Source organism: Monodelphis domestica, chromosome 1, assembly GCF_027887165.1.
Source record: "Monodelphis domestica isolate mMonDom1 chromosome 1, mMonDom1.pri, whole genome shotgun sequence".
Lineage (NCBI taxonomy): Eukaryota > Metazoa > Chordata > Mammalia > Didelphimorphia > Didelphidae > Monodelphis > Monodelphis domestica.
The window spans coordinates 156,230,765-156,257,734 of record NC_077227.1 but is presented as its reverse complement, the minus strand read 5'-3'; the positions used below and the strand labels follow the sequence as shown (position 1 = coordinate 156,257,734).

Below are 26,970 nucleotides of genomic sequence, written 5' to 3'. Positions count from 1 at the left end.
ACTCCATCAGCAATGCATTAATGTCCCAACTTTGCCACATCCCCTCCAGTATTCATTACTTTCCTCTGCTGTCATGTTAGCCAATCTGCTAGGTGTGAGGTGATACCTCAGAGTTGTTTTGATTTGCATCTCTCTGATTATCAGAGATTTAGAGCACTTTTTCATGTGCTTATTAATAGTTTTGATTTCTTTGACTGAAAATTGCCTATTCATGTCCCTTGCCCATTTATCAATTGGAGAATGGCTTGAATTTTTGTACAGTTGATTTAGCTCTTTATAAATTTGAGTAATTAGACCTTTGTGAGAGGTTTTTGTTATGAAGATTGTTTCCCAGTTTGTTATTTCCCTTCTGATTTTGGTTACATTGGTTTTGTTTGTACAGAAACTTTTTAATTTGATGTAGTCAAAATTATTTATTTTACATTTTGTGACTCTTTCTAAGTCTTGCTTGGTTTTAAAATTATTCCCTTCCCAAAGGTCTGACATGTATACTATTCTGTGTTCACATAATTTATAGTTTCCTTCTTTATATTCAGGTCATTCACCTATTCTGAGTTTATCTTGGTGTAGGGTGTGAGGTATTGATCCAAGCCTAATCTCTCCCACACTGTCTTCCAATTTTCCCAGCAGTTTTTATCAAATAGTGGATTTTTGTCCCAGAAGTTGTGTTTTTCTGTTTTGATGGAGGTTTTTCTGGCTTTTCCTATTGCCCTTGGGCTTCTGGCTGGCTGGCTGAAGTCACTGTAGTTTCTTCTTTTATTTCTTGATCTTTAGATTTTTTTTCAGAATGGTACTGTTTTTAGGTTTTTGCTATAGTGGGTATGTGGGAGTTAAGTTGTCTGCCTTTGTTCAAGCAGCTATCTTCCAGCCTAGCTAAATTTGGAGAAATTAATCATCCAGTATTGGCTATGAGGCCCTGAAGTTTGTTTTTTGTTTTTATTTTTGGCTAGAGAAACTCATGATGTACATTCAATTAAGATTTAGAAAAGATTTCAGTCTGTTAGTAGAATAAATACCCACAACTGCAAATCACAGATCTGTTGAAGCATCGAAATTTCTCTATATGGATAAATAATAAATTACAAAAATTAATTGAGAGTGAATTTTGGATTGTCTGTTTTAATTTATTCTCACTAGAATCTTCAGTCATTATAGATAAAAGAAAATTGCTAATGTGTATTGACTATTTACTAAAACTACTATTTTGAATTTATTTCAAGGATTATTAAATAACCAAACATATAGCCTACTAGTAGGCACACCTTATTTTTATCACATACCTATTTATTGTAACTCTAATTTTGTCTTATTCAATCAATATTCCTCTTCTGAGTTTGAACTTTTAATAAAAACTTATTGTGATCTAGTTTTGTTTTAAAGCATTATTGTTCCCCTAAACTAGAGCAGTAAAATCATTGTTTAAAAAGGTAATATTTACAAGTAAAAATGTTATTTAATTCTTTTAAAAATAAATTCTTTATATCTTTTGTTTTTGTATTGCATAAATTTTCTACTATATCCCTCCTTCTTCCGTTCCCAGAGAAACTTTCCTAATAAAAAATTATGAAAAGAAAAAAAAAAGAATTTCAGTAAAATTTATCAATAGATTGGAAAAAAAAACAACAAAATATTAAATGGTCCATTTGCAAGGATTTACCTATTCATTCTTTTGCAAAGAAGTTGGGGGACATTTGTTTTCTTATCTCTTCTTTGGGACCAAGCTTGTTCTTAGAAATTTAGCAACATTCATTTTCAGCTGTTTTGTAAGGGTTATTCTTTTTGTTATGCTATTTCTATTGTGCTTATTGTTTTCTCAATGCTGGTAAATTTGACTTCTTTTTTTAAAAGGGTATTGGATTCTGCCCCCCCCCCCCATACATTGGTTGATTTGGCTGAATGTTTTTTCTCTTTCCCTTTTTCTTTTTAAAAAATTCTTTATTATAAGGAGTAGGCATATGAGGAAATCCAGGTTGCCTAAAAGCAAAAGATAGCAATAAAAATCCATTTTTTCAAAGTATATATAATGAATGTAATAAAATTCTACCAAGTTGACAAAGATAAATAAAAAGCAAAAGGAAATATATTGGCACATCTTATATAAAGAGTGGTTGGGAAATGATCATGAGATTATTTTCCTTAAACATTTCTATTCTTATTGAATTTTAAAGGTTTGTTGTATTTTTTCTTTTCCCAGTGGGGATCAGCAGTCTATTTATGTTATAAGAAGTCTGTGGCAAAAACTAATACTATATCCTACAAAGCTGGTAAGTATCTTACAAGTTTTTATAAATCATTTCATCTTAGGTAATTTATTTAGTAGTTAGTAGAATATTACTTTAAAAGAAGAATGTTGTCTTAGTCTGATTTAAATCAGTAGGAATCTTCTACCTGGTAAATGTTTAATTTTTTAGTAGTTTTGATTTTTCCACATTTTAACTTATTCATTGGACTTCTCCCACCCTCCCCTAAAAAACTTTTTTTTAGTGTTATATCATTATTAATTGGAAATCTAATTTACAGTATGTATCTGTAATCATAATGGTTGATGGTCACGTGGCTTTTACATTTGTAATATTTTGATTCCCCAAAGATTTAGTTTTATTATCATCTTAATGAGTATCATATTTTTCCAAAAGACAAATATACTTAGTACTTTAGTGGCTCCATGATTTCAACAGGGTGTATTGTGACAAGGAAATCACTTTTAAAAGACTGATATTTATTAATTTAAGGTCGCCAAGGAATTCAGCTATGTAATTCCTAAATGAAAACTCAAGTCAGCCATCAACCTTTTATGGAATTTTAATTACAAACAGGAGGAAGAAAGGAATTAGAGATAGAGAGATAGAGGTAGAGAGAAAGGGGAGAGAAGGGAATAGGGCTTAAATACCCCTTCTGTTTAGGCTGGGCCAAAAGGCCCAAGCCCTTAGATAGCTGGGGCAAAGAAAGGAGATCAGTCCCTATTACTCATGTGACCAAAATGGAGAAACAGTCTCAGAGCCCCCACCTTCAGCTTCCTTCAGAGCAAGCTTCTCAGAGCACACTGCAACCACTCCGAAAAACTCCTAAAAACCACCCCCCTGAGTCTTCAGACCCCTCTCTCTTTAAGGAAACCATCCAAGTTGCCTCCCCTCAGTTCTCACATCTACCAATCACTGTCCATCGATTTCCCTGTGCCAATGGAGGCTCTAGCTTAACCCAGGACCGCCCAGAGGTCTCTGGCTTTGCACATGTCTGTTGAAGGTCATATTTTCAAATAATTAAATCTTTGATCCTTTGCTACAGCCCTTCCTAAATCCTGTTAACCTGAGTAGGGTAGAGATTGGAATAATTAAATTTTGATCTATGCTGCAGCCCTTCCTCAATCCTGTTAGAACTGAGTAGGGTGGAGATTGATTCCAAGTATCTCCATTGTATCAATTCTAAAATCAATCATGACTCAAAGAAATTCCTGTTCTATGCTTAAGCATAGGTCAAAGTCCTTTCCATTGTTCAGCAAAAGGTTTCTGTCCTAAAGTAATCTTAAGAAGGGAGGAGGGGGAAACTCTCATGCCAAAGGGGTTCACATTCCAATAGCCAAGACCCACTATCAATAGGGAATTTTTCAAGTATGAAATTTCCCAATGGTGAAATTTCCAACATTTATAAGTCTAAGAAATTTTGAGGTTTACAATCCCCCCTGATGATCATTGGGAGACTAGTCTCCCCATTGATCATTTAACATAATCATTTTGTAGTTCTAAATTCACTTCTAACTAAAGATATACACAATATTCAATTTTCTAAGAGAAATTAGAATAGTGAGAGAGGAAATAGAAAAGAAAAGAAAGCAAAACCAATGTTTTGCTAGGCGCATTGACAGAAAGCCAAATTAGGGGCAGTCCCTTTTGGCATAAATGTGTACAGTTACAATAAATGTTCAATCAAAAGTTCAGTCCAATCAATCACATCCAAAGTTCATTCTTGATCTTCTTGATGAAGTGTAGGTTTTTGGCATCTTTCTGCAACAGTTCATTCTCTGGATATAAAAATTTCAAGCTTGTTTCTTGAAGATCTTTTCTCAAACAGAATCAAAATCTTTGAATTTTTTTTATAAAAGTAAAATCTTAAACAAAATTCTTGGATTTTTATAAAAATACAATCTCAAACAAAAAAAAATTCAAAAATTCTTAGATTTTAAATTAAAATACAATCCCCCCTGAAGTAAGTATTAAAAAAAAATCAAGTTTAGCTCAGAATGCAATGTTCAGTTATGGGGGTGTATGTGTCAATTATCAAAAGAATAGAAAAATAATCAAAAACATAAGAAAAATTCAAAATAGACCTTGTATAGGTCCAGTTTAAAGTAATTTCTATCCCACAAGTATGTAGGACAGAATGCAGTAATATTTCACTTAGCCATTTGTAGCCAAGACTACAGGAAGTTACCATAATGTAAGAAGAAAAGAATTAGAATTCTATTTTGATGGGGAAATGTCATTCCCTTGTCTGATTTTTTTTCCTTCAGAGATATAGGGAGCCAGCATGATAGTCAAGCTTTGTACTTGTTTGAGTACTTCGAAAAGAGTGTAAATACAAGGAAGTCCTACGACTTAAACATAAGTTAAGCGTCGCAACCTCAAGTCTCACTTTAATATTTCTTGTGTGCTCTATTGGCACTATTCAGGTTTAGTCTGTGCTCCTTGTTTTTATCCCTTTTCCTGGAATCAGACACAAACATTAATCACAGTCCTATAATATTTTATCAATAAATGGCAGGTTCCCATAGTTTAAAGCTTTTAGGCATATATTGATATTATAGCAAGAGTATATATATTAACTTGTATTACTGCAGGGAAAAATAATATTAATATTAATTATGTGTACCTTCAGTACAAAAAATGAGAAAAAAATCAAATATTCTGATCAAAAAAGAAAAGAAAAGAAATAAGAAAAAATAAGAAAAAAATCAGTAATTCAATATATTCTTGAAAAAAAACAGCATCCATTTGTCTATGGATTATTATCTCCAATTCATATGATAAGATAGAGTCACAATTCATATGATAGGATAGAGTCAATCAGTCTCAGCAGACGATGCTTTCTTCACATGTGAGCAGTGAATCCAAGAGTCTCTTTCTCCAATCTTTATAGATGTTGAAGTAGTTAATAATATTTGGAATGGTCCTTCCCATGAAGGTTGAGTTGCTCCAGTTCGCTTGAAATTCTTGATATAAACTTTATCTCCTGGGTTCAGGTCATGCAGAGAAAAGTCTAATGGTCCGGCTTGTACTGCAGCTCTGGATTCATGAAGTTCACGTAGTTTGTGCGGTAACTCCTGTATATAGGAAGCAATAGTAATATCCCCCCCTAATAGCGATGTATAAGCCGGGGAGAAAGGCTTAGCCTGTATAGGCGGATGTCCAAAAAGCATCTCAAATGGTGAAATATGTAAGTCTCCTCTAGGCCTGCTTCTAAGATAAAATAGGGCCAGAGGGAGAATTTCAGGCCATTTTAAATGGGTCTCAGTGCATAATTTGCCAATCATAGTCTTAAGTTCTTTATTCATCTTTCCTACTATTTGGAGAGGAGAAAAAAAAACTGAAAAAGGTTAATTAATATCAACAAAATCAATACAATCTAAGAAGAATCATCATTATATTAGGAAGTTCCTTGGGCACCCCCCTGAAGGGTACCTCTCTGAGGTTCATTAGCACTTCGAGCATGTTTTGGACGAGCGCCATTTCTCATATATTGTTGTTGAGTATTATCATTATAATTTTCTTCAATTGGAACATTGTCATTATTTTCCCAATTCCTATTTCTATAATTATGGTTTCTAAAGTTCTTATTTCTATATTCATTATAGTTATTTCCATAGTCATTATTATAATTTCTAGAATTCTGGTTTCTATAACCATTATCATAATTTCTATAGTTATTATTTCTAAAACTATTATTAAACTGTGTTTTCCTTCCAAACATCTTAAGAAAGGTTCTACATTCCATCATTTTGTGGCCCTTCTTCTCACAGAAGTGGCAAGTAATGGATTGATAATTGGATTTCTGGAGAGGGGCAATTGTCGTTGGTTCATTATCATGCCCACTTTCTAATTTAGTCATCCTATCTATTAAATATCTCATTTTTTTCTTAATTTCCTCCATGTCATCATTATTTTCTTCCTCCTTTTCCTTGTTTCCCTTTAAAACATATATAGCTGTTTTTCGCAATTCTTCAAGGTCCATATCTGACCATCTTGGGCATTGTGTTCTAAAATAATTCTTAATTGCTTTGCAAGAATTATTTACAAAGATTCTTCTAACTTGTCTTAAACTACTCTCTTTAGTTAAGTCCCAATCTAAGTATCTGTCCCCAAACTCGATAATTCTATCCATAAATCTGGAGGGTGTTTCTTCATCCTTTTGCTTAATTTTTTCCAGTTCCATCCACTTATCTGTACTGTCTGCACATTCCTTCATAGCCGTGAGGATGGCCTCTCTACAACAGTATAGTTGTAGATAATCCTCAGGATTGTTATAGTCCCATTCGGGATCCTGAGATGGCCAATGTGCTGCATTACGCCCCTGGGTTTTGTTGACATGAGCAATTATTTTATTTTTTTCACGTTCACTTAAAAAAGCCTGTAGTAAGTTCTCAACGTCGTTGTAAGACGGATTATACTGAAAAAATATGTCTCCCATCATTTTTGTTACTAGAAAAGGATCTTGTTCATATGTGGGGATATTTCGTGTAAATTCATTTATTTCTTGGGGAGTAAACGGTATCCTATGTCTTAAAGTCACCACATCCCCATTCCGTCCTATTTCAGGTACTTCTCTTAGAGGAAACAGGCCTCTAGTTGAATTTTGTACCTGTGGGTCAGTTTGACAAGGACAGGTTTCTCTAGGAGGACAAGATCTCCTTTGCATTGGAATTTGGTTTTCTGTAGGAGAGGGAACATGAGAAACTGGGATTGCAGGGGAAGGGTTTTGGGGATTAAATTCAGTCAAGATTTGCACTGCACGAGAGAAGCAGTCTGTTAACTGGGCTATAGGGACGGTGTTTTCCATCTCTATTTCAGGGAAGGAAATTTCCTCATTCAAAGGTTCAGAAACAGGTCTGTTTCTGGTAGAGTGGTTGTTTGCCAATTGATCCTGTAAGAAACTTTTTAGATCTTCTAATTGGGCTTGCATTTTATCCTCAATTTTTCCTATTTTATCCTCCATATTTCCCATTTTATCCTCAATATTTCCTATTTTATTCTCAATATTTCCTATTTTATCCTCAATTTTTTCTATTTTATCCTCAACATTTTCTATTTTATCCTCAATATTTTCTATTTTATCCTCATTTTGTTTTATTTTATCCTCATTTTTTTATTTTTTCATCTCTAAATATAGTATTGAGGAGTACAAAAATGACAGTACCTATTAATATAAAAATTTGGAGGTATCCTGCATTCCTCAATGTCCCTACTTCTTCAGCTGCCATATAATTGTCAAAGAATGTAGTACTCATTTTTTTTATATATATTTTGTAATTTCACAAAACACGTGGGGAGCAGGGCAAAGCCACAAACTTTCCACAAGGTTGGTTTTTTTTCTCTAATCCAGGAAGTTGTTCCTTAAGGGAAAGGATATTTAGAAACACCCTCCAGATTTATGGATAGAATTATCGAGAAGATTGAGGGTTCGAGTCCCTTCGTGGTCGCCACAATGTGACAAGGAAATCACTTCTAAAAGACTGATATATATTAATTTAAGGTCGCCAAGGAATTCAGCTATGTAATTCCTAAATGAAAACTCAAGTCAGCCATCAACCTTTTATGGAGTTTTAATTACTAACAGGAGGAAGAAAGGAATTAGAGATAGAGAGATAGAGGTAGAGAGAAAGGGGAGAGAAGGGAATAGGGCTTAAATACCCCTTCTGTTTAGGCTGGGCCAAAAGGCCCAAGCCCTTAGATAGCTGGGGCAAAGAAAGGAGATCAGTCCCTATTACTCATGTGACCAAAATGGAGAAACAGTCTCAGAGCCCCCACCTTCAGCTTCCTTCAGAGCAAGCTTCTCAGAGCACACTGCAACCACTCCGAAAAACTCCTAAAAACCACCCCCCTGAGTCTTCAGACCCCTCTCTCTTTAAGGAAACCATCCAAGTTGCCTCCCCTCAGTTCTCACATCTACCAATCACTGTCCATCGATTTCCCTGTGCCAATGGAGGCTCTAGCTTAACCCAGGACCGCCCAGAGGTCTCTGGCTTTGCACATGTCTGTTGAAGGTCATATTTTCAAATAATTAAATCTTTGATCCTTTGCTACAGCCCTTCCTAAATCCTGTTAACCTGAGTAGGGTAGAGATTGGAATAATTAAATTTTGATCTATGCTGCAGCCCTTCCTCAATCCTGTTAGAACTGAGTAGGGTGGAGATTGATTCCAAGTATCTCCATTGTATCAATTCTAAAATCAATCATGACTCAAAGAAATTCCTGTTCTATGCTTAAGCATAGGTCAAAGTCCTTTCCATTGTTCAGCAAAAGGTTTCTGTCCTAAAGTAATCTTAAGAAGGGAGGAGGGGGAAACTCTCATGCCAAAGGGGTTCACATTCCAATAGCCAAGACCCACTATCAATAGGGAATTTTTCAAGTATGAAATTTCCCAATGGTGAAATTTCCAACATTTATAAGTCTAAGAAATTTTGAGGTTTACAGTATGTTCCCTCTACCAATGCAAATTAAATCTTGTCCTGAGGACTTCTTATCTGTGTCTTTTCCATAAACCCTTAACACACTGAAATACTTTATTTCATTCTTTTTAGTATCTTGTTTTTCATTCTCATATGACTGATCCATATTATTTTAAAGTTGAACATAATCTCACTAAGTTTCCATTGTTTAGGAATCTCTCTTTGAAATTTATCTGGGAATTGATTCCTTAAAGCCTTTAAAATTGCTCCTATTAACACTGATTTCTCCTGTATACATTTGGTCAGGTTTCATTGTCTTTTCTCATTTCAACTTCTTATTTGCCCTTATCACTTCCCCAAGTGTACCAGATCCTGAAGTGCTCCAAATGTGGTGGTTCTACTGATGAGAATAAAATGCTGTACCAGAGGTAGATTTATTTTATACCTTTTGTCCTTTCAGATTCATCTACAAGTTCTCTTTGTGTAATCTATCTTTAGCTGGGGACATCACACGCAAAGCTCTGCTTTTTCTTTAACTTTTTCAATGCCTTATATAGTGATAACTATTTAGAGTCTCATGTTGCTCCCTTCCATGGTATTTTACAAATGAACTTGGATGCTAAACTGGTGTTTTCCTTGAGTTTCATTCCCCTTTACTTGTCAAAAAGGTTAATATTTTCTGGTCAAGATAGTATCAAAGTTGTCTTGGCCTCCTTGTTGTAATGACTTTTTTGGATTGGTTAAAAACTTCTCTAGGAAATAACAATGCTATATGTTTTTACTCTTACCCATTTCCCATTATTAAAAATAGACAGGTTGTTTAAACACATCATTTTGGAGCTACTATAACTACACTGTGTGTCTTCTTATCTTTAACCTTCTCATTTGATGTTTACCCTAACCTCTGTTACCAGTCAAAAACACCAAAAGCCTGTTCTGAAGTAACCGCTACATCTGTAATTTCCCATCTAAATCAACTTCTCTAAGTCAACTTCATTTTATGGTGTTACCTGGTACTTGACTATGTTTACTATATTGCAACCAAAAAAAATAATTCCTATATATTATAGTCATTAGATTTCTTAGCAGTTGACAACCCTTTGACTTCTTTCATCTCTTAATCCTGGATTATATTTTCCAAAATTTTTGTCAATCCCTTTACCCAATTTCATATTAAAGTCACAAAGTATATTTTGATTTAGCTGGAAGATTTTATTGAGTTTTTAAATTATTTTCTGTACTTATGATATGGTAAGATTTGAAAGTTGGAAGCAACCTTAGAAATCTAGTCCAATTTTCTAATTTTACAAATGAGGAAACCAAATTCTAGAAGAGATAAGCAAATCAGCCAGGGCCACAAAACTTTATACTAGAATTTAAACCCAAGTCTTTTGACTCTAAACCCAGTACTGTTTCTCCTATATCCTGCTTTGTATTTTCCCTATAATGAATGCTCTGAATATATACTGGAATATCTTTATGTTAATCTATTTTTCTGATGTTCAGCATCAACACTAAAAAGCAAGATGATCAAGTATTCCATGTAATGATGTGTAGGAGAACATCAACTTTGCAACTCTTTTATTCACTTCTGCAAAGAGAACCTATCAGCCAACCTCCAGACATCAGCTCTTAAGCTTATAACATAAATGATTTAGTTCTTCCCTAATTAACTCATATGATTTTTGACCTGTGGCCAGCTTCAAGAGTAGCAACTGTTGAATTAATATTGGACATTTTAAACATTGTATGAGTCTTAACCCCTTCTAACTCTTTTCCCCTTGTAAGAGTAAAAATGAATAAATGCTACTATTTTATCTAATATATATAGGATTTTAATAATAATCAAAAGAGAGGGAAAAGGAAAAAAAAGGATTCTTTCAGTCAAGTGAGCAGAGCAAAGAGAGCCAGAGACTCACACCTGCAACACTTTACCAGAAGCACAAGCTCTCAAAAAAGAGCCCCACAGTTGGGTCTCAGCCAAATTTATTTACCAAGCTTCCGTACGTAAAATGAAGACATAACTTAAAAGGATGATGGGAATGTAGCTCAGATGTGACAAATTTTCCACCTGCACACCCTCCTCCCACCTTCATTGTGATAACAGAAGGGAACCATATAGGATTGTGGCGGGGGGGGGGGGGGGGTGTTTGTGTGTGGTTTTGCCCATTTTGTAAATTGCCATGGCCAAAAAAAGAATCAGTTATTTTATGGTCATTTTTTTGCTGAGGAGGCTCTAAAAATGAGGTATATTGGTTCTTGGACACATAGTTTGTTGATAAGTTAATATTCTAAGGTTTTCCAACATGATGGAGTTTACCATATGGCATCTAACTATCTTTGACTTTTACAACTCAGGATCACTTCTTTACCCTCATACAGGCCCCATTAGAGTAAGACTTCTTGGAGTTATTTTTTAATATATAATTGATACATCTTGAACTACATTCTACTTAAGTTGTAATTGAACCTCAACAGGCCTAAGTACTTTTTTTCCTGAAAAACTTCAAAAACACTGTGCCAAAAACAAATTATGAAACTGGAAACTAAAAGGAGCACGGGAGACTTAACATGAACTGATTAATTTACAAACATTTATTAAGTGCCTTCTATGTGTCAGGTGCTGGACATAGAAATAGAAAAGTGAAATAGTTCTTGCTCTCAAGAAGCCTTGATTTAGTAAAAGAAAGGAGAAGGGATATATATTGACATAGCATGAAATGAGCAGCACATTTAATGATTACAATAATGTAAATGAAAACAACTCTTTAAAAAAAACAGTTGAAATCTAATTAAATATAATGACCAATTCTAGTCTTAGAGAACTAATCATCTAAACACCCTTTTCCTTTCAAGTAAAGAGACTATGATTGTCAAATATGGCATATTATGTCAGAACAGTATCACTATGTACTGTTTGATTTTGCTTAAATGATTTTCTTTTATGAGGATATACAATAGTAGCAGAAGAATTAAGGAGATGTTACTATAGTATAAAACAAAAGGCAAGAATAAAACTTAACTAAAAAAAATTTTAAGAAAGAAAACTTTTTCTCTAAGCCTACCTTCCTAGTTACTAGAGGCAAGATAGCATTTAATCCATTCCCAAGATAAAGACATCAAATTTCACACCAGATTGGCTATTGCTTGTTAAATGATTTTTGGGGGGGTAGTTATCAATTTTTTTCTATCTCTGGTCTATCTCTATTGTGAATTTTAGATTTTCTCCATTCTGCTTAGTCTTTAGAATTTTAGCAACCAGAAATGTATGCACTCTTACTTAAGGATTAAGTGTTGAGGATGGCCTATGACCGACATGTGCTAGCAAGCGATAAATAAGAAACAACTGACTGACCCCCTGGGCTGTCCTAAGTCAAGCTTAAGCTACCACTGGTACATGTGAGATGCAAGAAGTAATGTAAAGAATCGTCTATATATTTCACATCACTTCCTCTCCCTGGCGCTCTCGCTGTGGCTCTGGCTATCACTCTTGCTGTCTCTCTCGCAGAGACATTGGGCTCAGCAGTGTGGGGAGCTCATAGCGGCATTCTTGGTGAGTGGTTAGGCTGATTCCTCCTTTCCTTTACCTCCTAAAGTGCTATCCTCCTATGAGACCCCTCATCTTGGAGGAGGCCTCATGACTGGTAGCCGAGCTAGATTGAGAAGGCCCCTTGTCCAAGGCCTCTGAACTCCTGCCTGGCTCAGCCCAGGCTGGAGCAGTTTAAATTCTCTTTCCTCTCTCTCTTCTTCTTAATTTCTTTCCTCTGTTGTAATTAAACTACCATAAAAATCCCAAACTCACTTGAGTATTTTATTGGGATTGAATTAATCCCTGGCAACCACTAGTATAATATATTCAGTCAATAACCCCAAATTTTACCCCTTAACACTATCTCCAGTCTTCTTGGCTTCTTTGATTTTTACACCACTTCTATTTAGTCAGTCTTAGATGCTATAACCAAAGCCATATTTCTGACTAGCTGATTGTTACTTTATCACCTTCAGCTTAAAGCCAGCCCTACAGTGGCTTCTATCACCTTCATCATTAACCTTTTTGTCTTTAAGACCTTGTCATTGATCAACCCAAATGAACATCTTTCTGAATTTTCCTACCTTTTCTTCATCCTATTCATACTGACCTACTTGTTTTGTCCTTAATCTGGTTTCCTATTTCCAGCTCTACATTCTTTCTTATGTACTTTTGTACTCTTGTACTTATATTCTTAGACTCTTGATCTATAAGAATCTTCTGCTTTCTTATCTTTTTACTTTGTTTTTTGAACCTAATAGTAGTTTTCCATTGCTTTTCAGATTACCTAATGATGAGCTTTTAAAATCTCCAACGGTTGAATCTCACAACCAAAATCTCTTGCTATCACCTACCTAATATTCTTCAGTGGTCAGATAGCTGCCCTTATCTCATCCCATCCCATCCCAAATCATAAAATATGTTAACACCATCAGGAAAAAAAAATCTTTCATGAAGCTTGCTCTAGTTATTCTAAGTAATCTGTATTTATTTTTTAATGATTATTTGACAAACATTTAACTAAATTGCGCTACTTGATTGTCTTTTATATGTCTGCATTTATGGTTTTGTATACACACAAAGAAACATGTATATAATACTGTAAAAGTTAAAATTAAATCTCAGTAGTAAAAATATATTTTTAAGAGATTTATTAATGATCATTAGAAATCAAGGAATAAGAAAGATACAAAATAAAGACCATGTGCCCATGACTGATCAGCCAGTTCAAACACCCACCTTACCACCACCAAGCTTAGGACATGAAGTAAAGAGGCGGGACCCTTCCTGTCCTTGCCTAATATCCCCTGTCTACAGGAATTCAGTGGACTCCTGGGAAATGTAGTTCTTTTTTTAGGGAAACAGATTTTCAATTATACATTCCCCCTGAGATCCATGGAAGACTAGTCTCTCCAATGGATCTTGTAAACATAACCAACTTTTAAATTATAATAATTTGAGAATAAGACGAAAAGAACAAAACCAATGATTGCTAGCACATTGACAAAAAGCCAGTCAGGGGAGAGTCCCATTCAGCATAAGAGTATACATACAAAACAAATGCATTCAACCCCACACAGTTCAAATCACCACATCCCAAAGTTCACTCTGGATCTTCTGGTGTAGCTTGTGGTCTGTGGAGGCATCTTCATGGTGCCTTCTCCAAAGAGTTCACTTTCTGGATTTGGAGAGATAGCATGTTTCTTAACCTAAAATTACTCTCAAAAAAAATTTAAACTTTGCAATTTAGAATAATTATACATTACTTAGGTAGATCTGTTATCTAATCAATTTGGATATTTATCTCAGTGATTCAGATTGCAAGTCTGCTTGCCCATCCTGTACAACACCATATTTATGTCCTTCCCTTTGAAAAGATTAAAATTAATGGTTGGATGATTATGATATGAAATTATGTGGTCACCAGTATTTATTATATCTTGAGTCAGAAATTTATTTGCAAATATTTACAAATAGAGAAGAAATAATAAAGAGGAGAAATGTGAAGGGGATAGAGATGTTATCTATCCTATCAACCTAAATGTTTTGCCTTGAGTTTGCTTAATCCAGGCAGAGATTAATTAGCTCTCAACCAGGAAGGCTGGTAGTGGGTAACCAGGAAGCCTCCTCCAAGATGGAAGCTAGTCTCTCTAGAACAGTGGTTCTGAACCTTTCTAATGCCATGACCCTGCAATACCATTCCTCATGTTGCGGTGACTCCAAACCAAAAAATTATTTTGGTGGCTACTTCAAAACTGTAATTTTGCTACAGTTATGATTCGGAATGTAAATACCTGATATGCACTATGCAATCTCATTGCTACAAATCTAACATAATTTAAACATAGTGATTAATCACAAAAACAATATTTAATTATATATTGAGAAATATTAATCCAGCAAGAGGCAGCCTGAGCGCTGGGGCAGGAGGTAAGTCCTGTCTGGGGAGGGGGTCCGCAGATGCTGCCTTCTTCTTTCTGTCATCTCCCTCCAGCTTGAGCTGAAGCTTCACTTTGCTGGGGTTACTCGGCTCTGTTATCCACTCCAGGAGTTATCTGCTCCAGGACTCATTCTTAACCCCTCTGGAGCCAGGGCCCAGGTGCTCTCTCTGGGTCTCTGTTTGAGTCCGGTCTCCAGGCAACAGGATAAATCCATTGCCCATGGGGGAGGGCTGCTGATAGGTAACTAATATTAGTACAATGTGTGGCAGCAGGGTCCCAGTTCTTTCCAAGATCTTGCTGCAAAGTAGCACGATTTCTCAGAAGCTAAAGCCAACAGAAATATGTATTTTCCGATGGCTTTAGGCAACCCCTGTGTTTTGGTCGTTAGACCCCGCTGGGGTCGTGACCCACAGGTTGAGAACCACTGCTCTAGAAGCTAGGAAAGGAATCAGCCTTTTACTCACCCAAAGAAGGTAGTCCAAGAGTCAGAGTCCAAGTAGAAATTGAGCTCTAAGCCCACAATCCAAGCCATAGTCTCCAGCAAAGCTCCCTCAAAGACAATCTGCACTGAAGGAGGTCAGGGATTGCTTTTTATGGTGTCTTCTTGTCCCTTCCCTTCTTTACAGGGGCCAATCACAGTTTACAAATTGTCTAGCACTGCCCAAGGGGCAGTGTCTGTAGGATTGACATCTCACCTTCTGAAGGTTAGGTTCTTATCAAAAAGATCCACAGTTTCCTGATTTGATTGAATTTGTAAGGATGTGAATTCTCACCTAGTGCTACATAGGATGTTTAATCTTTTATTGATTCAATTTAAAAGCAGACAAAGGGGAGTTAATCTTGTCTTTAGTCTAGTTAGGTACTAAGAAGGGGTACTTAAGTTACTGTTAACTCAGGATAGACAATAAAATAAAGAATTTTCATTCACATCTTTATTGAAGTTATATATGTATATATGTACACAAATAGTATAAACACAGATTTATGTAATTTTAGATCTAGAGCTAGATTTTGATCTAGAAAAAACTTTCTCCTTTATTTTAATTTCCCACAGTATTCTCTACTTTTTTACAATAGGTACTAGTTAAAAAGTTATTGCCTATACTATTCACAGATAGTACCTAGGGAAGTCCATGTTGCCCAGGTTGTTAAAAAGTTCTTCAAATTCCTCTTGTAATATCTTCTCCATAAAATTTTCCCAAGGAAATTAGGAGCCAATGAACCAATCTAATATACTTTGCTTCTTCTGGACTCCTTAGTTAACTATAATTCTTAGATATAACAGAATTTATAAAATATTAAAAATCCATTTTCCTGACTCTACAGCCCTTTTCTTTCTGTTTTTATGAAAACATTTTCTTTTATCTGCTTAATAAGATGAGCATTTGGTTCATAGGACCTGTCTTACCACGCTTAGAAGAAAGGTGCCAAAAAATTGTGAAATAGATAAAAGCTTGTAGCCAAATTGAAAATATATGTTAAAGATAGAAATATACTTTATGATTAAAATTCAAACAGAGATTAATTAGGTGGGGCCAGATAATCATGTGACTTCTCTCTCTGTAGCCTTTACTAATAAATAATTATAAATTAATATACAGTCTCCAGAAAGAATTTTAATCATAACAACTTGAAGACAGAGGCAGAGACACATATACTCCAATCTAAAGGGCATTATCTTTTTTCATAATTGTTTTAGCTCCTAGAATATAGTTGGTACATGATAAATACTAAGCAGTTTATTAATATTAAGAATTTATAGGTTTTTATAGAAGTTTAACTTTATAAAATTCTTTTAAAGTATCATAAGATAAATTTTATTAAATGTTTTGACCATTTAACAGCTAAATTAGGAAAAATTAGTTCAATAGTTTTTGATGACTGTTGAAGCCTTTTTTTTTTTTAGGTTTAATTTGCAGATATCCTGAAGAAGACTATGAGTCATTCCCATTACCAGAATCGGTTCCCCTCTTTTGTTTACCAATGGGGGCAACTATTGAATGTTGGCCATCAAATAACAAATACCCTCTTCCTGTTTTTTCTACATTTGTGTTAACTGGAGCTTCTGCTGAAAAGGTACTAAGTCATTTTAGCAAAATACAGCTATGAATTTTATGTAAATTTGCAAATCTTTAGTTTCTACTCTTTAGCAATACAAAATTTACAGAACAAACAACTTCTAAAATTTAGATGATTATAGTTAATTCTGTTGAACTCTTATTAACATGTGGTTGGTAGACAGTAGATTAGTAGTGAATGGTGTTAATAATTAAAGGGTAACCACTGGAGCCTGGAATACCTGGGTTCAAGTCCTGTCTTATATACTAGGTGTGACCAATAACCTCTAAGACTTCCAAGCAACTCTATGACTGTTAAATTGCAAGTGAATTGCTTATCTGTGTGGAAGGAGTTTCCTTGATGAAAGTTCCTTAAACCAATGAAATCATAGTCTAGGCAAAAAAAAGAGTAAATAAAGCAACAGACATTTCTAGATATAGCAAAGAAATAATTTGTCTCTCCAAGCTCTTCTATGCTGCTATGATAGAAGTTTTTAGTCACATTTTTTTCCATTAAGACTAGCAAAGGTCACATCCTTCATTGACATGCTTCCTCAAAAAAAATGGTTGATAAATTGACACAAAAATATTAGCAGAATCTAGAGCTCTACTTTTACTGTTTTCAGTTCCCTTCTCATGATGTGAAATTGTTTCCATGGGTCACTTTAAAAAAAGAATTTTGTCAGGTAGCTTTAATTCTTTAAAAAACAAACAAACAATTGCAATATAACTTTTCTTAGGAGTCCAGAGCAATCAATGGGGGAGGGGGGGTGATTGCATGTTCCCAGAATATTTTTTTATTTGACTTGCATTAAGGAATATAAAAACATATATGTCACCAACATTAACTATTTTGCAGGTCTATGGTGCTGCTATTCAGTTTTATGAATCCTACCCTGAAGAGAATCTCACAGAAAAACAAAGATTTCATTTGGGATTATCATCTTCTACAGAGGGGAAATCTGATAACTCCAAAACAGTTCACACTAATAAATGCATCTGCCTACTTTCTCACTGGCCTTTCTTTGATGCCTTCAAGAAGTTTCTAACTTTTCTATATCGCTATTCTATATCTGGACCTCATGTCCTTCCAATTGAGAAGTAAGTTGGGAATTGTTTTGGTTCTGATTTTAACTTTTATTAGACTCACCATGCAGTTTTTGTGTTTCCAAGTTAGCCAGATTTCATATGGCAAATAGGTCTCGATGTAACATTTTCTAAATATGTAATTATGTTGTTTTAATTTCATGTCATCTAAATTCTAGCATTTAAATAATAGAATTATATATTTAGAAAGGGTTACATTAAGGGATATGTTTCCAGGTAAAAGATAATATAGAACAGCAAAGATGACCTCATTGTTATAAAGACCTGGCTCATATCCTCCAGGGGCACATACCAGCTTTGAGTTCCAGAGTTCCTTAAAAGGTGGTGAAACTGAGCATGTCACTCTTTTTCCTCCATCATTTCCATGTATGCTCCTTTTGGAGATCTGTTGCATCCAACATAAATGCCTTCAACTGAACCAGTACTAGAGGGAATCCTCTTAGAATCCCTGAGAAGCCAGAAGGCCAGGGATTAGAGACTGAGGAAGTTTTGGAATTGGTTCTGGGGCTGTGTTCTTTAGGAATGGATTTAAACTATGAACCTAATCCCCTTTTCCTCTCCAGAAACTGATGTGGTCCAGAAGGGAGAGTTTAACTATGTCTCCCATCTGTTGGGGGAATAAATTTCTATATTTGTGATTATACCATCTGAAGTGAAGATTCCTTTGTAAAAGAAAAAAAAAATAGTTCCTGGGCAATTCCCTGGCTCTCTCCATACTCCAGGCAGCCATCTGAGAAAAAGAGCACATGCAGAGCAGGTGCCAATTTGCATCAAAAGATCAAGTTTCTTCATCTGGAATTCCCTTTACCAATAAAGTCACAATCTGCCAAAGTAATTTCAAGGACTATTGCTAAGTTTTGTTTTAGTAACAGGATTATTTTTGTTATCTATAACTGACAAAATGAAATGAATATATAGTTCTTCTATTTGTTCTGTAATCAATGCTTTTTAAAAATCCCATGCTTTATAAACATTTTGCCTCTTTTTACATGTGCCATAGTCTGATGGCAAAATCACAGGATTCAGAGTCAGGACTGAGATTCAGATCTCACCTGTCACATCCTACCTGCCTGATGTTGGCAAAGCCCCTAACCCTCTCTGCCTCAATTTCCTCATCTGTAAAAATGAAGTTTTTGTACTAGATGGAACCAAGGTTTATTCATGATAATATGACCCTGTGATGTATAATAGATATTAAATCATATTTGTATTTTTCCTTACCCACTTAAATATTACACATCAAAAATAAATGAAGGTGGGTAAAGTTTACATTTGATGAGACTAAATTAAGTAAGTGTAATAGCTCACATTTCTGTAGTATTTTATATTCTTGCTTTCCCCACAACAAACTTTTCAAGTTAATATTCCAACCTCATTATTATTATTCCCATTTTACAAATGAATATACTGAGGCTTGTATGACTTCCTTAGGGTCATATAGCTGCTAAGTGGCAGAGAAAGAGCTTACTTTTAGTTAGGTATCCTGACATCCAAAGCCATATCTTTCTGCCATATAGCTTTCCTAAATTATTTGCAGAAAGATCTTATACAACTAATCTACATTTCTTTGTTCTATATTTGTCTGTGTAATGGAGGGGGACTAGAGTGTGATAAAGATGGAATGGAGCTAAAAGTTGGAGAAGGGGGAATAGATTGTTTCTCCTCTCTTTCCCTAGTAAACCCACACTAAGTTGTCTTCAGAGTCACAGACTATATTTCTTCAGAGACTGGGCTGATACAAAGTCCAGGACTGAACTGCTTCTCTCTCCCTGAGGAGAAGGTGCAGTTTTCCTCCCCAAACTTCAGGTCTCCCTTCCTAGATATTATGAAGCAGGCACTTGATCTAATTAAACAGCATTTATTCTTAAGGAACACACATAAGGTGTAGGGCAAGTAAGATGTAGGATAAGGTAATGGGAAAGTGGGAAGTAGGAAGTCCCTAAAGGCTAACAACTGTTCCCCTTCTCCCCAAATCCTACAGGGTCAGGCTTTGCCTTCTTGACCCTCTGGGGTCAATTGTGAGAGCTGTCCTAACTTCTATCTGTCTTATGATATAGTTATGATATGAAGTTCAAGGACTGCTTTAGAGGGATGGAAAGGAAATCTTCCTGGACTTTATGACAAAGTCCTATCCACTCCTGTTGTCTTCCACTGGATTCAGGGGATCTGGATTCACAGAAGGATGATCAAGACTCATACCAACCTCTCTCATACCAACCTCTCTGAAGGCTCCCCAAAGAGAAGTGAGATAACTGCTTAGATTTTCTCAGCTCTTCAGCTCCTTCTCTGGAATTCTCTGTCCTTCTTGCCCTTCCCCCACTTGACTTGTCCTTCCGACAGATTGCGTCTGGGTTTCCTCTCTTACATTTGTCATGCTATTTGTCCTATTTGTCACCAAGGCTTTTATGAATTTTTAAGCACAGGAACCCCAAATGATCCAGTTTTTGCTATACAGTGATGGAATTACCATGTGGGAGTTGACATATCATTTCTCCAAGTTTGCCTTGCCTCACATTTGTCTACCTTCCTCATCTACTTTCTTCCTATATATGCAAATAATTTAGGTCATTGAGGGCCTGGTGCCTCTTATTCCCCTGTATTTTAATAGTACTCATTAACAATTTTATTTGATGCTTTATTGTGGCATTGAAATGACTCATCAGTCAGAGGTTCTGTCAGTGGGGACAGAAGCTCTAGTTGGCTCTTCTGAGCCACTGAGGTTTTGAGTAAGGTCTCAAGAATGAACTATGTGTTTATTGTCTGCAGACTAACCAACATAGAGAGGTTGGAACAGGCTCATCACCAAGCCAAATGCAAAATAATACATTTATCATTCACAGCAACTCTCCATGATCATTTATTATAGAGAAATTATCTTGTGATCTGTGTCTGTTGATACAGTACTCAGGTTGACAAAATTACAGACTTTTGAAGTATAATTGAAAATACAGTTTTCTATTCTACTAGACAGTAAATTCCTTAATGGCAAGAATGAGTCTTAGTCATCTTTATATACCCCATAGCATCTAATTCATAATAATAACTAGCATTTTATGCCATGCATTTAAGGTTTGCAAAGAGCTTTACAAATATTAACTAATTTTATCTTTGCATCAACCCTGGCAGTTAAGTCCAATAATCATCCCTATTTTACAGAGGAGGAAACTGAGGCAGGCAGAAGTTAAATTGTCTAATGTCTGTGTAAGCATTTGAACTCAGATATTGTTTATTCCATATGCAGAATTCCTTGGCCATGACAAGTAACTAATATATATTTCTCGAACAAATGAATTTTCATTCTGATGATTTATGAGTTCAGTTGGATTTGCAGTTCTACAACTGAAATTATTCCTATGGTAGAAGAGGAAAATGTTTTGTATGTTTTGAAAAGATATGCATAATACAAAAATAAACCTATGAAATAAGCATTAATATCTTGCTTGATAAGGATGTTTCATCTTCTTTTGTTTCTTTAGAATATAAATCAAAATCTATTTATAGAGTTGAAATTTTTTTCCTCTAGGAAAAGAAGTAATAAGAATTTTAGAATCTATTCCCTGATAGTAGAAGGTAAAAAAAAAAAAACCAGTCAGAGAACTTTTATTCAGCTCCTTTTGTATGCTAGGCAGTTCTGTTGATACAAAGAAAGACAAAAGACAATGCCCTCTAGTTGTTCAGAGACTAATGGAGAGACAACACATGAAAAAGGAGGTAGGGGAAGCTGAAGGGAGAAGGGAAGTTCCTGATTCAATATGACCAAGGCAGAGGTTTGGGGGGAGTTTTAGGGTTGTTGTGATCTTGCATGGTGCTGAGGTTCTGGAAAGACAACTGAAGTTCAGCTAAAAAATAATGAGATGGCTGCCCTGCCTACACATCCTATTTAAATAGAAGATCTGGGAGTAATTTGATTTTTACAGGGAAGTTCAATATTTTAATAATAATAATAATAGTTAACATTTCTATAGTGTTTATTAGGCACCAGATGATATGCTTAAGTGCTTTATGATGATTATCTCATTTGATCCTTACCAGAATCCTGGGGAAGAGGCACTATTATTTATTTTGCTCACTTTATAGGTGAAGAAACTGAGGGAAGGAGTTTGAGTGACTTGCCCAGTCACACTAGTGTCTGAGGTCATACTTGAACTCAAATCTTCTTGATTCCAAGCCCAGTGCTCTGTGCAGTATGATACCACCTAGTTGCCCATTCATTATGCAGAATCACTCTTTTATGCAATCATATTCCCAAAGGGTTGATTGACTTTTTTTTTAACCCTTACCTTCTGTCTTAGAATCAATACTGTGTATTAGTTCCAAGGCAGAAGAGTGATAAGAGCTAATGGGGGTTAAGTGATTTGCCCAGGGTCACATAGCCAGGAAGTATCTGAGGCCAGATTTGAACGTAGGACCTCCTATCTATAGGCCTGGCTCTCAATCCACTGAGCCACCCAGCTGCCCCCTTAATTGACTTTTAAGAGATGAATGGCTAACCTTCTCCTTGGTATATGGATTCTCACTGAGAATGGTCACTGAACAAAACATGTTGCACTCACATACTGGCTGCTTCAGCCCTCAGTTGCAAGGTGAGCTACAAACCTTTCTGTCCCTATGCTGGAAGCAACATGACTGACCTTTTGTTCCTTTGGTCACCAAAACAGAGACTTCTAGATTGGACCTGAAGGGGAATGTCATCTCTCATTTTTCAGTGTAAAGAAATTAAAACTGAGAGGAGTGAAATGGCTTGCCCAGGGTCACAAAGATAGTATTTGAAGCAAGATTCTACTTCAGGACTCCTTGACTCCAACATTTATGAAATTTCTACTATGCACTCTTAAGAGATGCTGGGGTGGGGGGGAATACAATGATAAATAAGGTATTGTCTAAATAATTGTTGTATGTAGATTATTGATAATATGCTAAAAATAAATTTTCATCTCCATGCAACTGGTGGGGAAAATGGAGCTAGTATTTTGGTAATATAATATTTTGTGATTTAATAAATCCACAGAAACTTTTGACTAATGACAAGATTTACATAGGGTGTTAATCTGTATTTTATAGAATAAAATGCTTCGGAATTAATTTTTTCTTAGGCTAATATTTTTCTCTATTTTCTTTTTAGACATATTTCACATTTTATGCACAAAGTTCCTTTTCCATCTCCTCAGAGACCACGAATTTTAGTTCAGGTAAATCTTGATTTGTATGTTATTATGTACATATATTCTGCTTTGTAAAAATTTAAATAATAAATTTTAGACTGAAGTTTTTAGTGCCCAGCTTTGTGATATTGTCTAAAATTGCACAAATCACTTTTTCATACTTCATACTAAATTAAACTAATATTCACTTCCTATTAAAAGATTAAAGCATGATGACAAAGAGCTGAATACTCAGAAAGGAAAAAAATACATTTTACCATAATAATTTGTTTGATGTTTTAAAATGTATATTGATTATAATAGTATTTAAGAAATTTGTTAGGGAGCAAAAGGAATATGGCTACAGACAAAGGAGAGGGTAAAGAATGATAGAAAAAAGTGATAGTTAAAATAGTTTTCTTAAATTTTTTGTGTACTTAGTTATTGTTAATAAATAAGAAGAGAATTTTTAATGGTGCCATCATATTACTCTTATGCACATTTGCTTTGTAATGAGATTTTTGTAAAAAAAAAAAACCAGTTTAGGGTTTTGGAATGATTTTGGTATTTTCTATAGCTTCCTTGCCATTAATGAAGGATTCATTCAAAATACAGTTGTTCTAAATCTATTACAGTTATCACCACATGATAACCTTATTCTTAGTCAACCTGTGTCTTCACCTCTTCCTTTGAGGTAAGTAAAACTACATTTTCCCATAAGTTAAAATTTAAACAATTTTAAATGGTCATTATCCAGTGAGGTATCTCTTTTCAATTGTTCTCTTTTAAAATATATTATAATTTGATATATCAGTGAAAATATTTTGCTGTAACTTTTTATTGGATCCAAGTCCCTTAGAATTAATCTTTAATAATTTTTATGTCATGTAGAAGAACTATTAGTAAAAAACAATGAATATTTTTATTTATTATGAAGTGTTTTTTAGTTCATACTGTTTCCTGCTTCATATGTCCAAATATATATTTTTAAAATGTATTGCCTTGTTTTAATATCCTCCCAAAAGTTGCAAATTATACATTTCTAAATATAATTTGAAATATGAAAAAATAATTCTATTTCTGGTATTGCAGATTAGCAGAACAATATACTTTATCATTTTATGAATTGAGAAAAATGATGTTTTCCTGTCATGTATAGTACCTTGAAATTCAATTAGCAACTTAATTTTCTAGTCATAGAGTTGTAGACACAATGTAACTAAGCTATCATATCAGGGAAAAGAGATACTTGTATTTTTTACCTTAGTTTTAAAAGAATTATAAATGGTTTCATTAATAACTTAGTTTGTATCTTCTCTCACTTTATAGCTCTGATTCCACATTTTGTGATGGAAGTAACTATTAACTAACAGTATTTTCTTAATAAATTATTTTATTGTAAATCAGTATCTTGCAAATATAAACAATTTATACATATTTAAAAATAAGAAAACAGTCTAACACTTGCATTGCCATACATTTGTATGTTTTTTGTATTTTAAAAATTGTGTTTAAATGGAATTATATTTTAAATTCAGTACAGGAACTTGATGTTAAAAGAAATAATTTACCAAATCCTTTTGTAATGGAAAAATCACATCTATGTATCTTTTGGTAAATCCAAATTTTTATTTATTGGTTTGTTGTAAATGAGTGATATACCTTTATTGCTAGAAATTGAAATTGGGATATATATATATATATATACATATATGTGCTGTGTCTAAAAAAGCTTTTTACATGCTCTGTCTCTGCCATCTAACTAAAGCATTGCTTTTTATTTATTTATTTTTGTTGTAAAGATATTTATTTTACAAATTGCATGTAATTATAATTTTCCACATAAATTTTCTGAAATTATATGATCCAAATTGTCTCCCTCCCAACCTTAATGGAGGAGGTAAGCAACTTGATTTGACTAATACGTGTATTATGCAAACCATATTTCCATACTGTTCATTTCTGCAAAGGGGTACTCCTATAAAACCAAAACCTCCAAATAAAAACTCAAATAAACTAAAATGAAAAATTATATACATTGACCAGCATTCCTACTCCAACCATTCTTTCTCTGAAGATGGATAGCATTCTTTGTCTTAAGTCCTTCAGAATTGTCTTAGATCATTATATTGCTGAGAGCAATCAAGTCTTTTACAGTTGGTCATTCCACAATATTGCAGTTACTGTGTACAATGGTCTCCTGGTTCTGCTTATTTCACTCTGCATCAGTTCATGTAGGGCTTTCCATCCTGTTCATCATTTCTTACAGTACAATAGTATTCCATCACCATCATATACCACAGTTTGTTTAGCCATTTCCTAATTGATGGATATACCATCAATTTTCAATCCTTTGCCACCACAAAAAGAGCTACTATAAATGTTTTTGTACAAGTAGATTCCCACTCCCTCTTTTTTTTTTTAATCTCTTTGGGATACAGACCTAGTACTAAAGCACAGCTTTCTAAAGCAAGCTCCTATATTTAATCAAGATCTTCAAGGCAGATCTCTTTTAATATAAATTGGATGAGTGACCCTTCTCCTTTGGTAGAAAAGATTAGTGGTTTTGAAGTCTCAGAAGCACTAAATTGTTTTCTTGTGAGTTTAAAAACACAATAGCAAAAACCAGTATGATTTTATTAGATTTAAAACTGTGTCAGATGCACAGATTTTTACCCAATCAATATTTGCTTTTTTCATCTCTGATCTTTCAGACAAATTCTGTGAATTTCTTCTTTGATATTTATTATGGTCTTTGTTTTTATTTTTGTTAACAGTGGTGGCAGGTTTTCAACCCTTCTACAAAACCTGGGGCCTGAAAATGCTGTAACACTACTTGTGTTTGCAGTAACAGAACATAAAATTCTCATCCATTCCCTACGACCTTCTGTCCTGACTAGTGTGACAGAAGCATTAGTATCTGTACGTATAAATTTCTTATTGATTTTTAGTTTTTAAAAAAAAAACTTTTTTTAGGTAATTTTACTCTTTTAATGTTTTTCACTTGAAAATGGTTGTCCTAAATGTACTTAGAGGTATATTTCACCCAAAACAGCTAAATAGCAGTTTATGTGGAAACGATTTGGGAATCTGGATGCACTATAGGCTCAAAAAGGGCAAATAGTATGATATGGCAGCCAGAAAATCTTCTGCTCTCCTAGTCTGAAAACTATTCACAAAGAAAGGAGATAACACATAGAGACAAATCTGCCCTGACCAAATTACATCTGGATTATTGGGTTCCAATCTAAACACCACATTATAATATATTTAAAGAGTGAATGTGTCCAAGAAAGATGATTAGGGTAATGAGAGGACTAGAAATCATTCTAAATAAGAATGGATGGAACTACAGTTATCTAAGCTGGACAATATAATTGTCTCATGTATTAAAGTACTGTCACATGGTAGAATCAATTAGTCAACAAGCATTTTATTTATTAAGCTTTCTGTGTGCTAGGTTTAAAATTAAAAAAAAAAAGGAAAAATTATGGCCTGTGCTCTCAAACAGCATACATTCCTATAGAGGAGAGACACAACATGCAAATAAAAATATACAAGATATACATGATATAAATGGACAGGAGAAGGAATAAACTTGGTTTCCTTCCTCCAGAAATAGAATTAAAATCAACAAGTAGAAGATACAAAAAGGCAGTTTTGGCCCAATATAAGGAAAATCTTACTAACAATTAAGAGCTGTCTCAAAGTGAAATGGGCTCTTGGAAAAGGTTCAGAGTTTTCCCTCAATGGAAGTTTTTAGAGGTTTACTAAGTTCCACCTCATTGGAAGTTTTCCAGTGGAGTCACTTGGTAATGATATAGAAGAGATTCTTTTACAAGCCTGAACCAGATCACTTCTAAAGCCCCAATTCATATTCTGTGATGATTCAGGGTGGAATATTTTTAAAAATTTTAGATTTATTTTTAATGTTTATCATTAAACTAAGAAATCTCAAAAGATCATTGCTTTTTATTACTGTGGGCACTCATTCTACTATATAGCTCACAATCTATCCATACTTTGGTATACCATT

The 26,970-nt window shown here is 34.5% G+C and overlaps 1 protein-coding gene across 8 annotated transcripts in view; it reads left to right on the top strand.

Moving 5' to 3' along the window:
• The window catches only part of DENND4A (DENN domain containing 4A), a 174,222-nt gene that overhangs the window by 72,737 nt on the left and 74,515 nt on the right, over window positions 1–26,970 (top strand). For all 8 annotated transcript variants that reach the window (XM_007479594.3, XM_016427162.2, XM_016427160.2 and 5 more), the window contains exons 5-10: window positions 2,195–2,264; window positions 16,536–16,705; window positions 17,546–17,787; window positions 22,916–22,982; window positions 23,570–23,628; window positions 25,712–25,856. In XM_007479594.3, coding sequence (XP_007479656.1) covers window positions 2,195–2,264; window positions 16,536–16,705; window positions 17,546–17,787; window positions 22,916–22,982; window positions 23,570–23,628; window positions 25,712–25,856 — 753 coding nt within the window. The remainder of the gene's footprint in view (window positions 1–2,194; window positions 2,265–16,535; window positions 16,706–17,545; window positions 17,788–22,915; window positions 22,983–23,569; window positions 23,629–25,711; window positions 25,857–26,970) is intronic.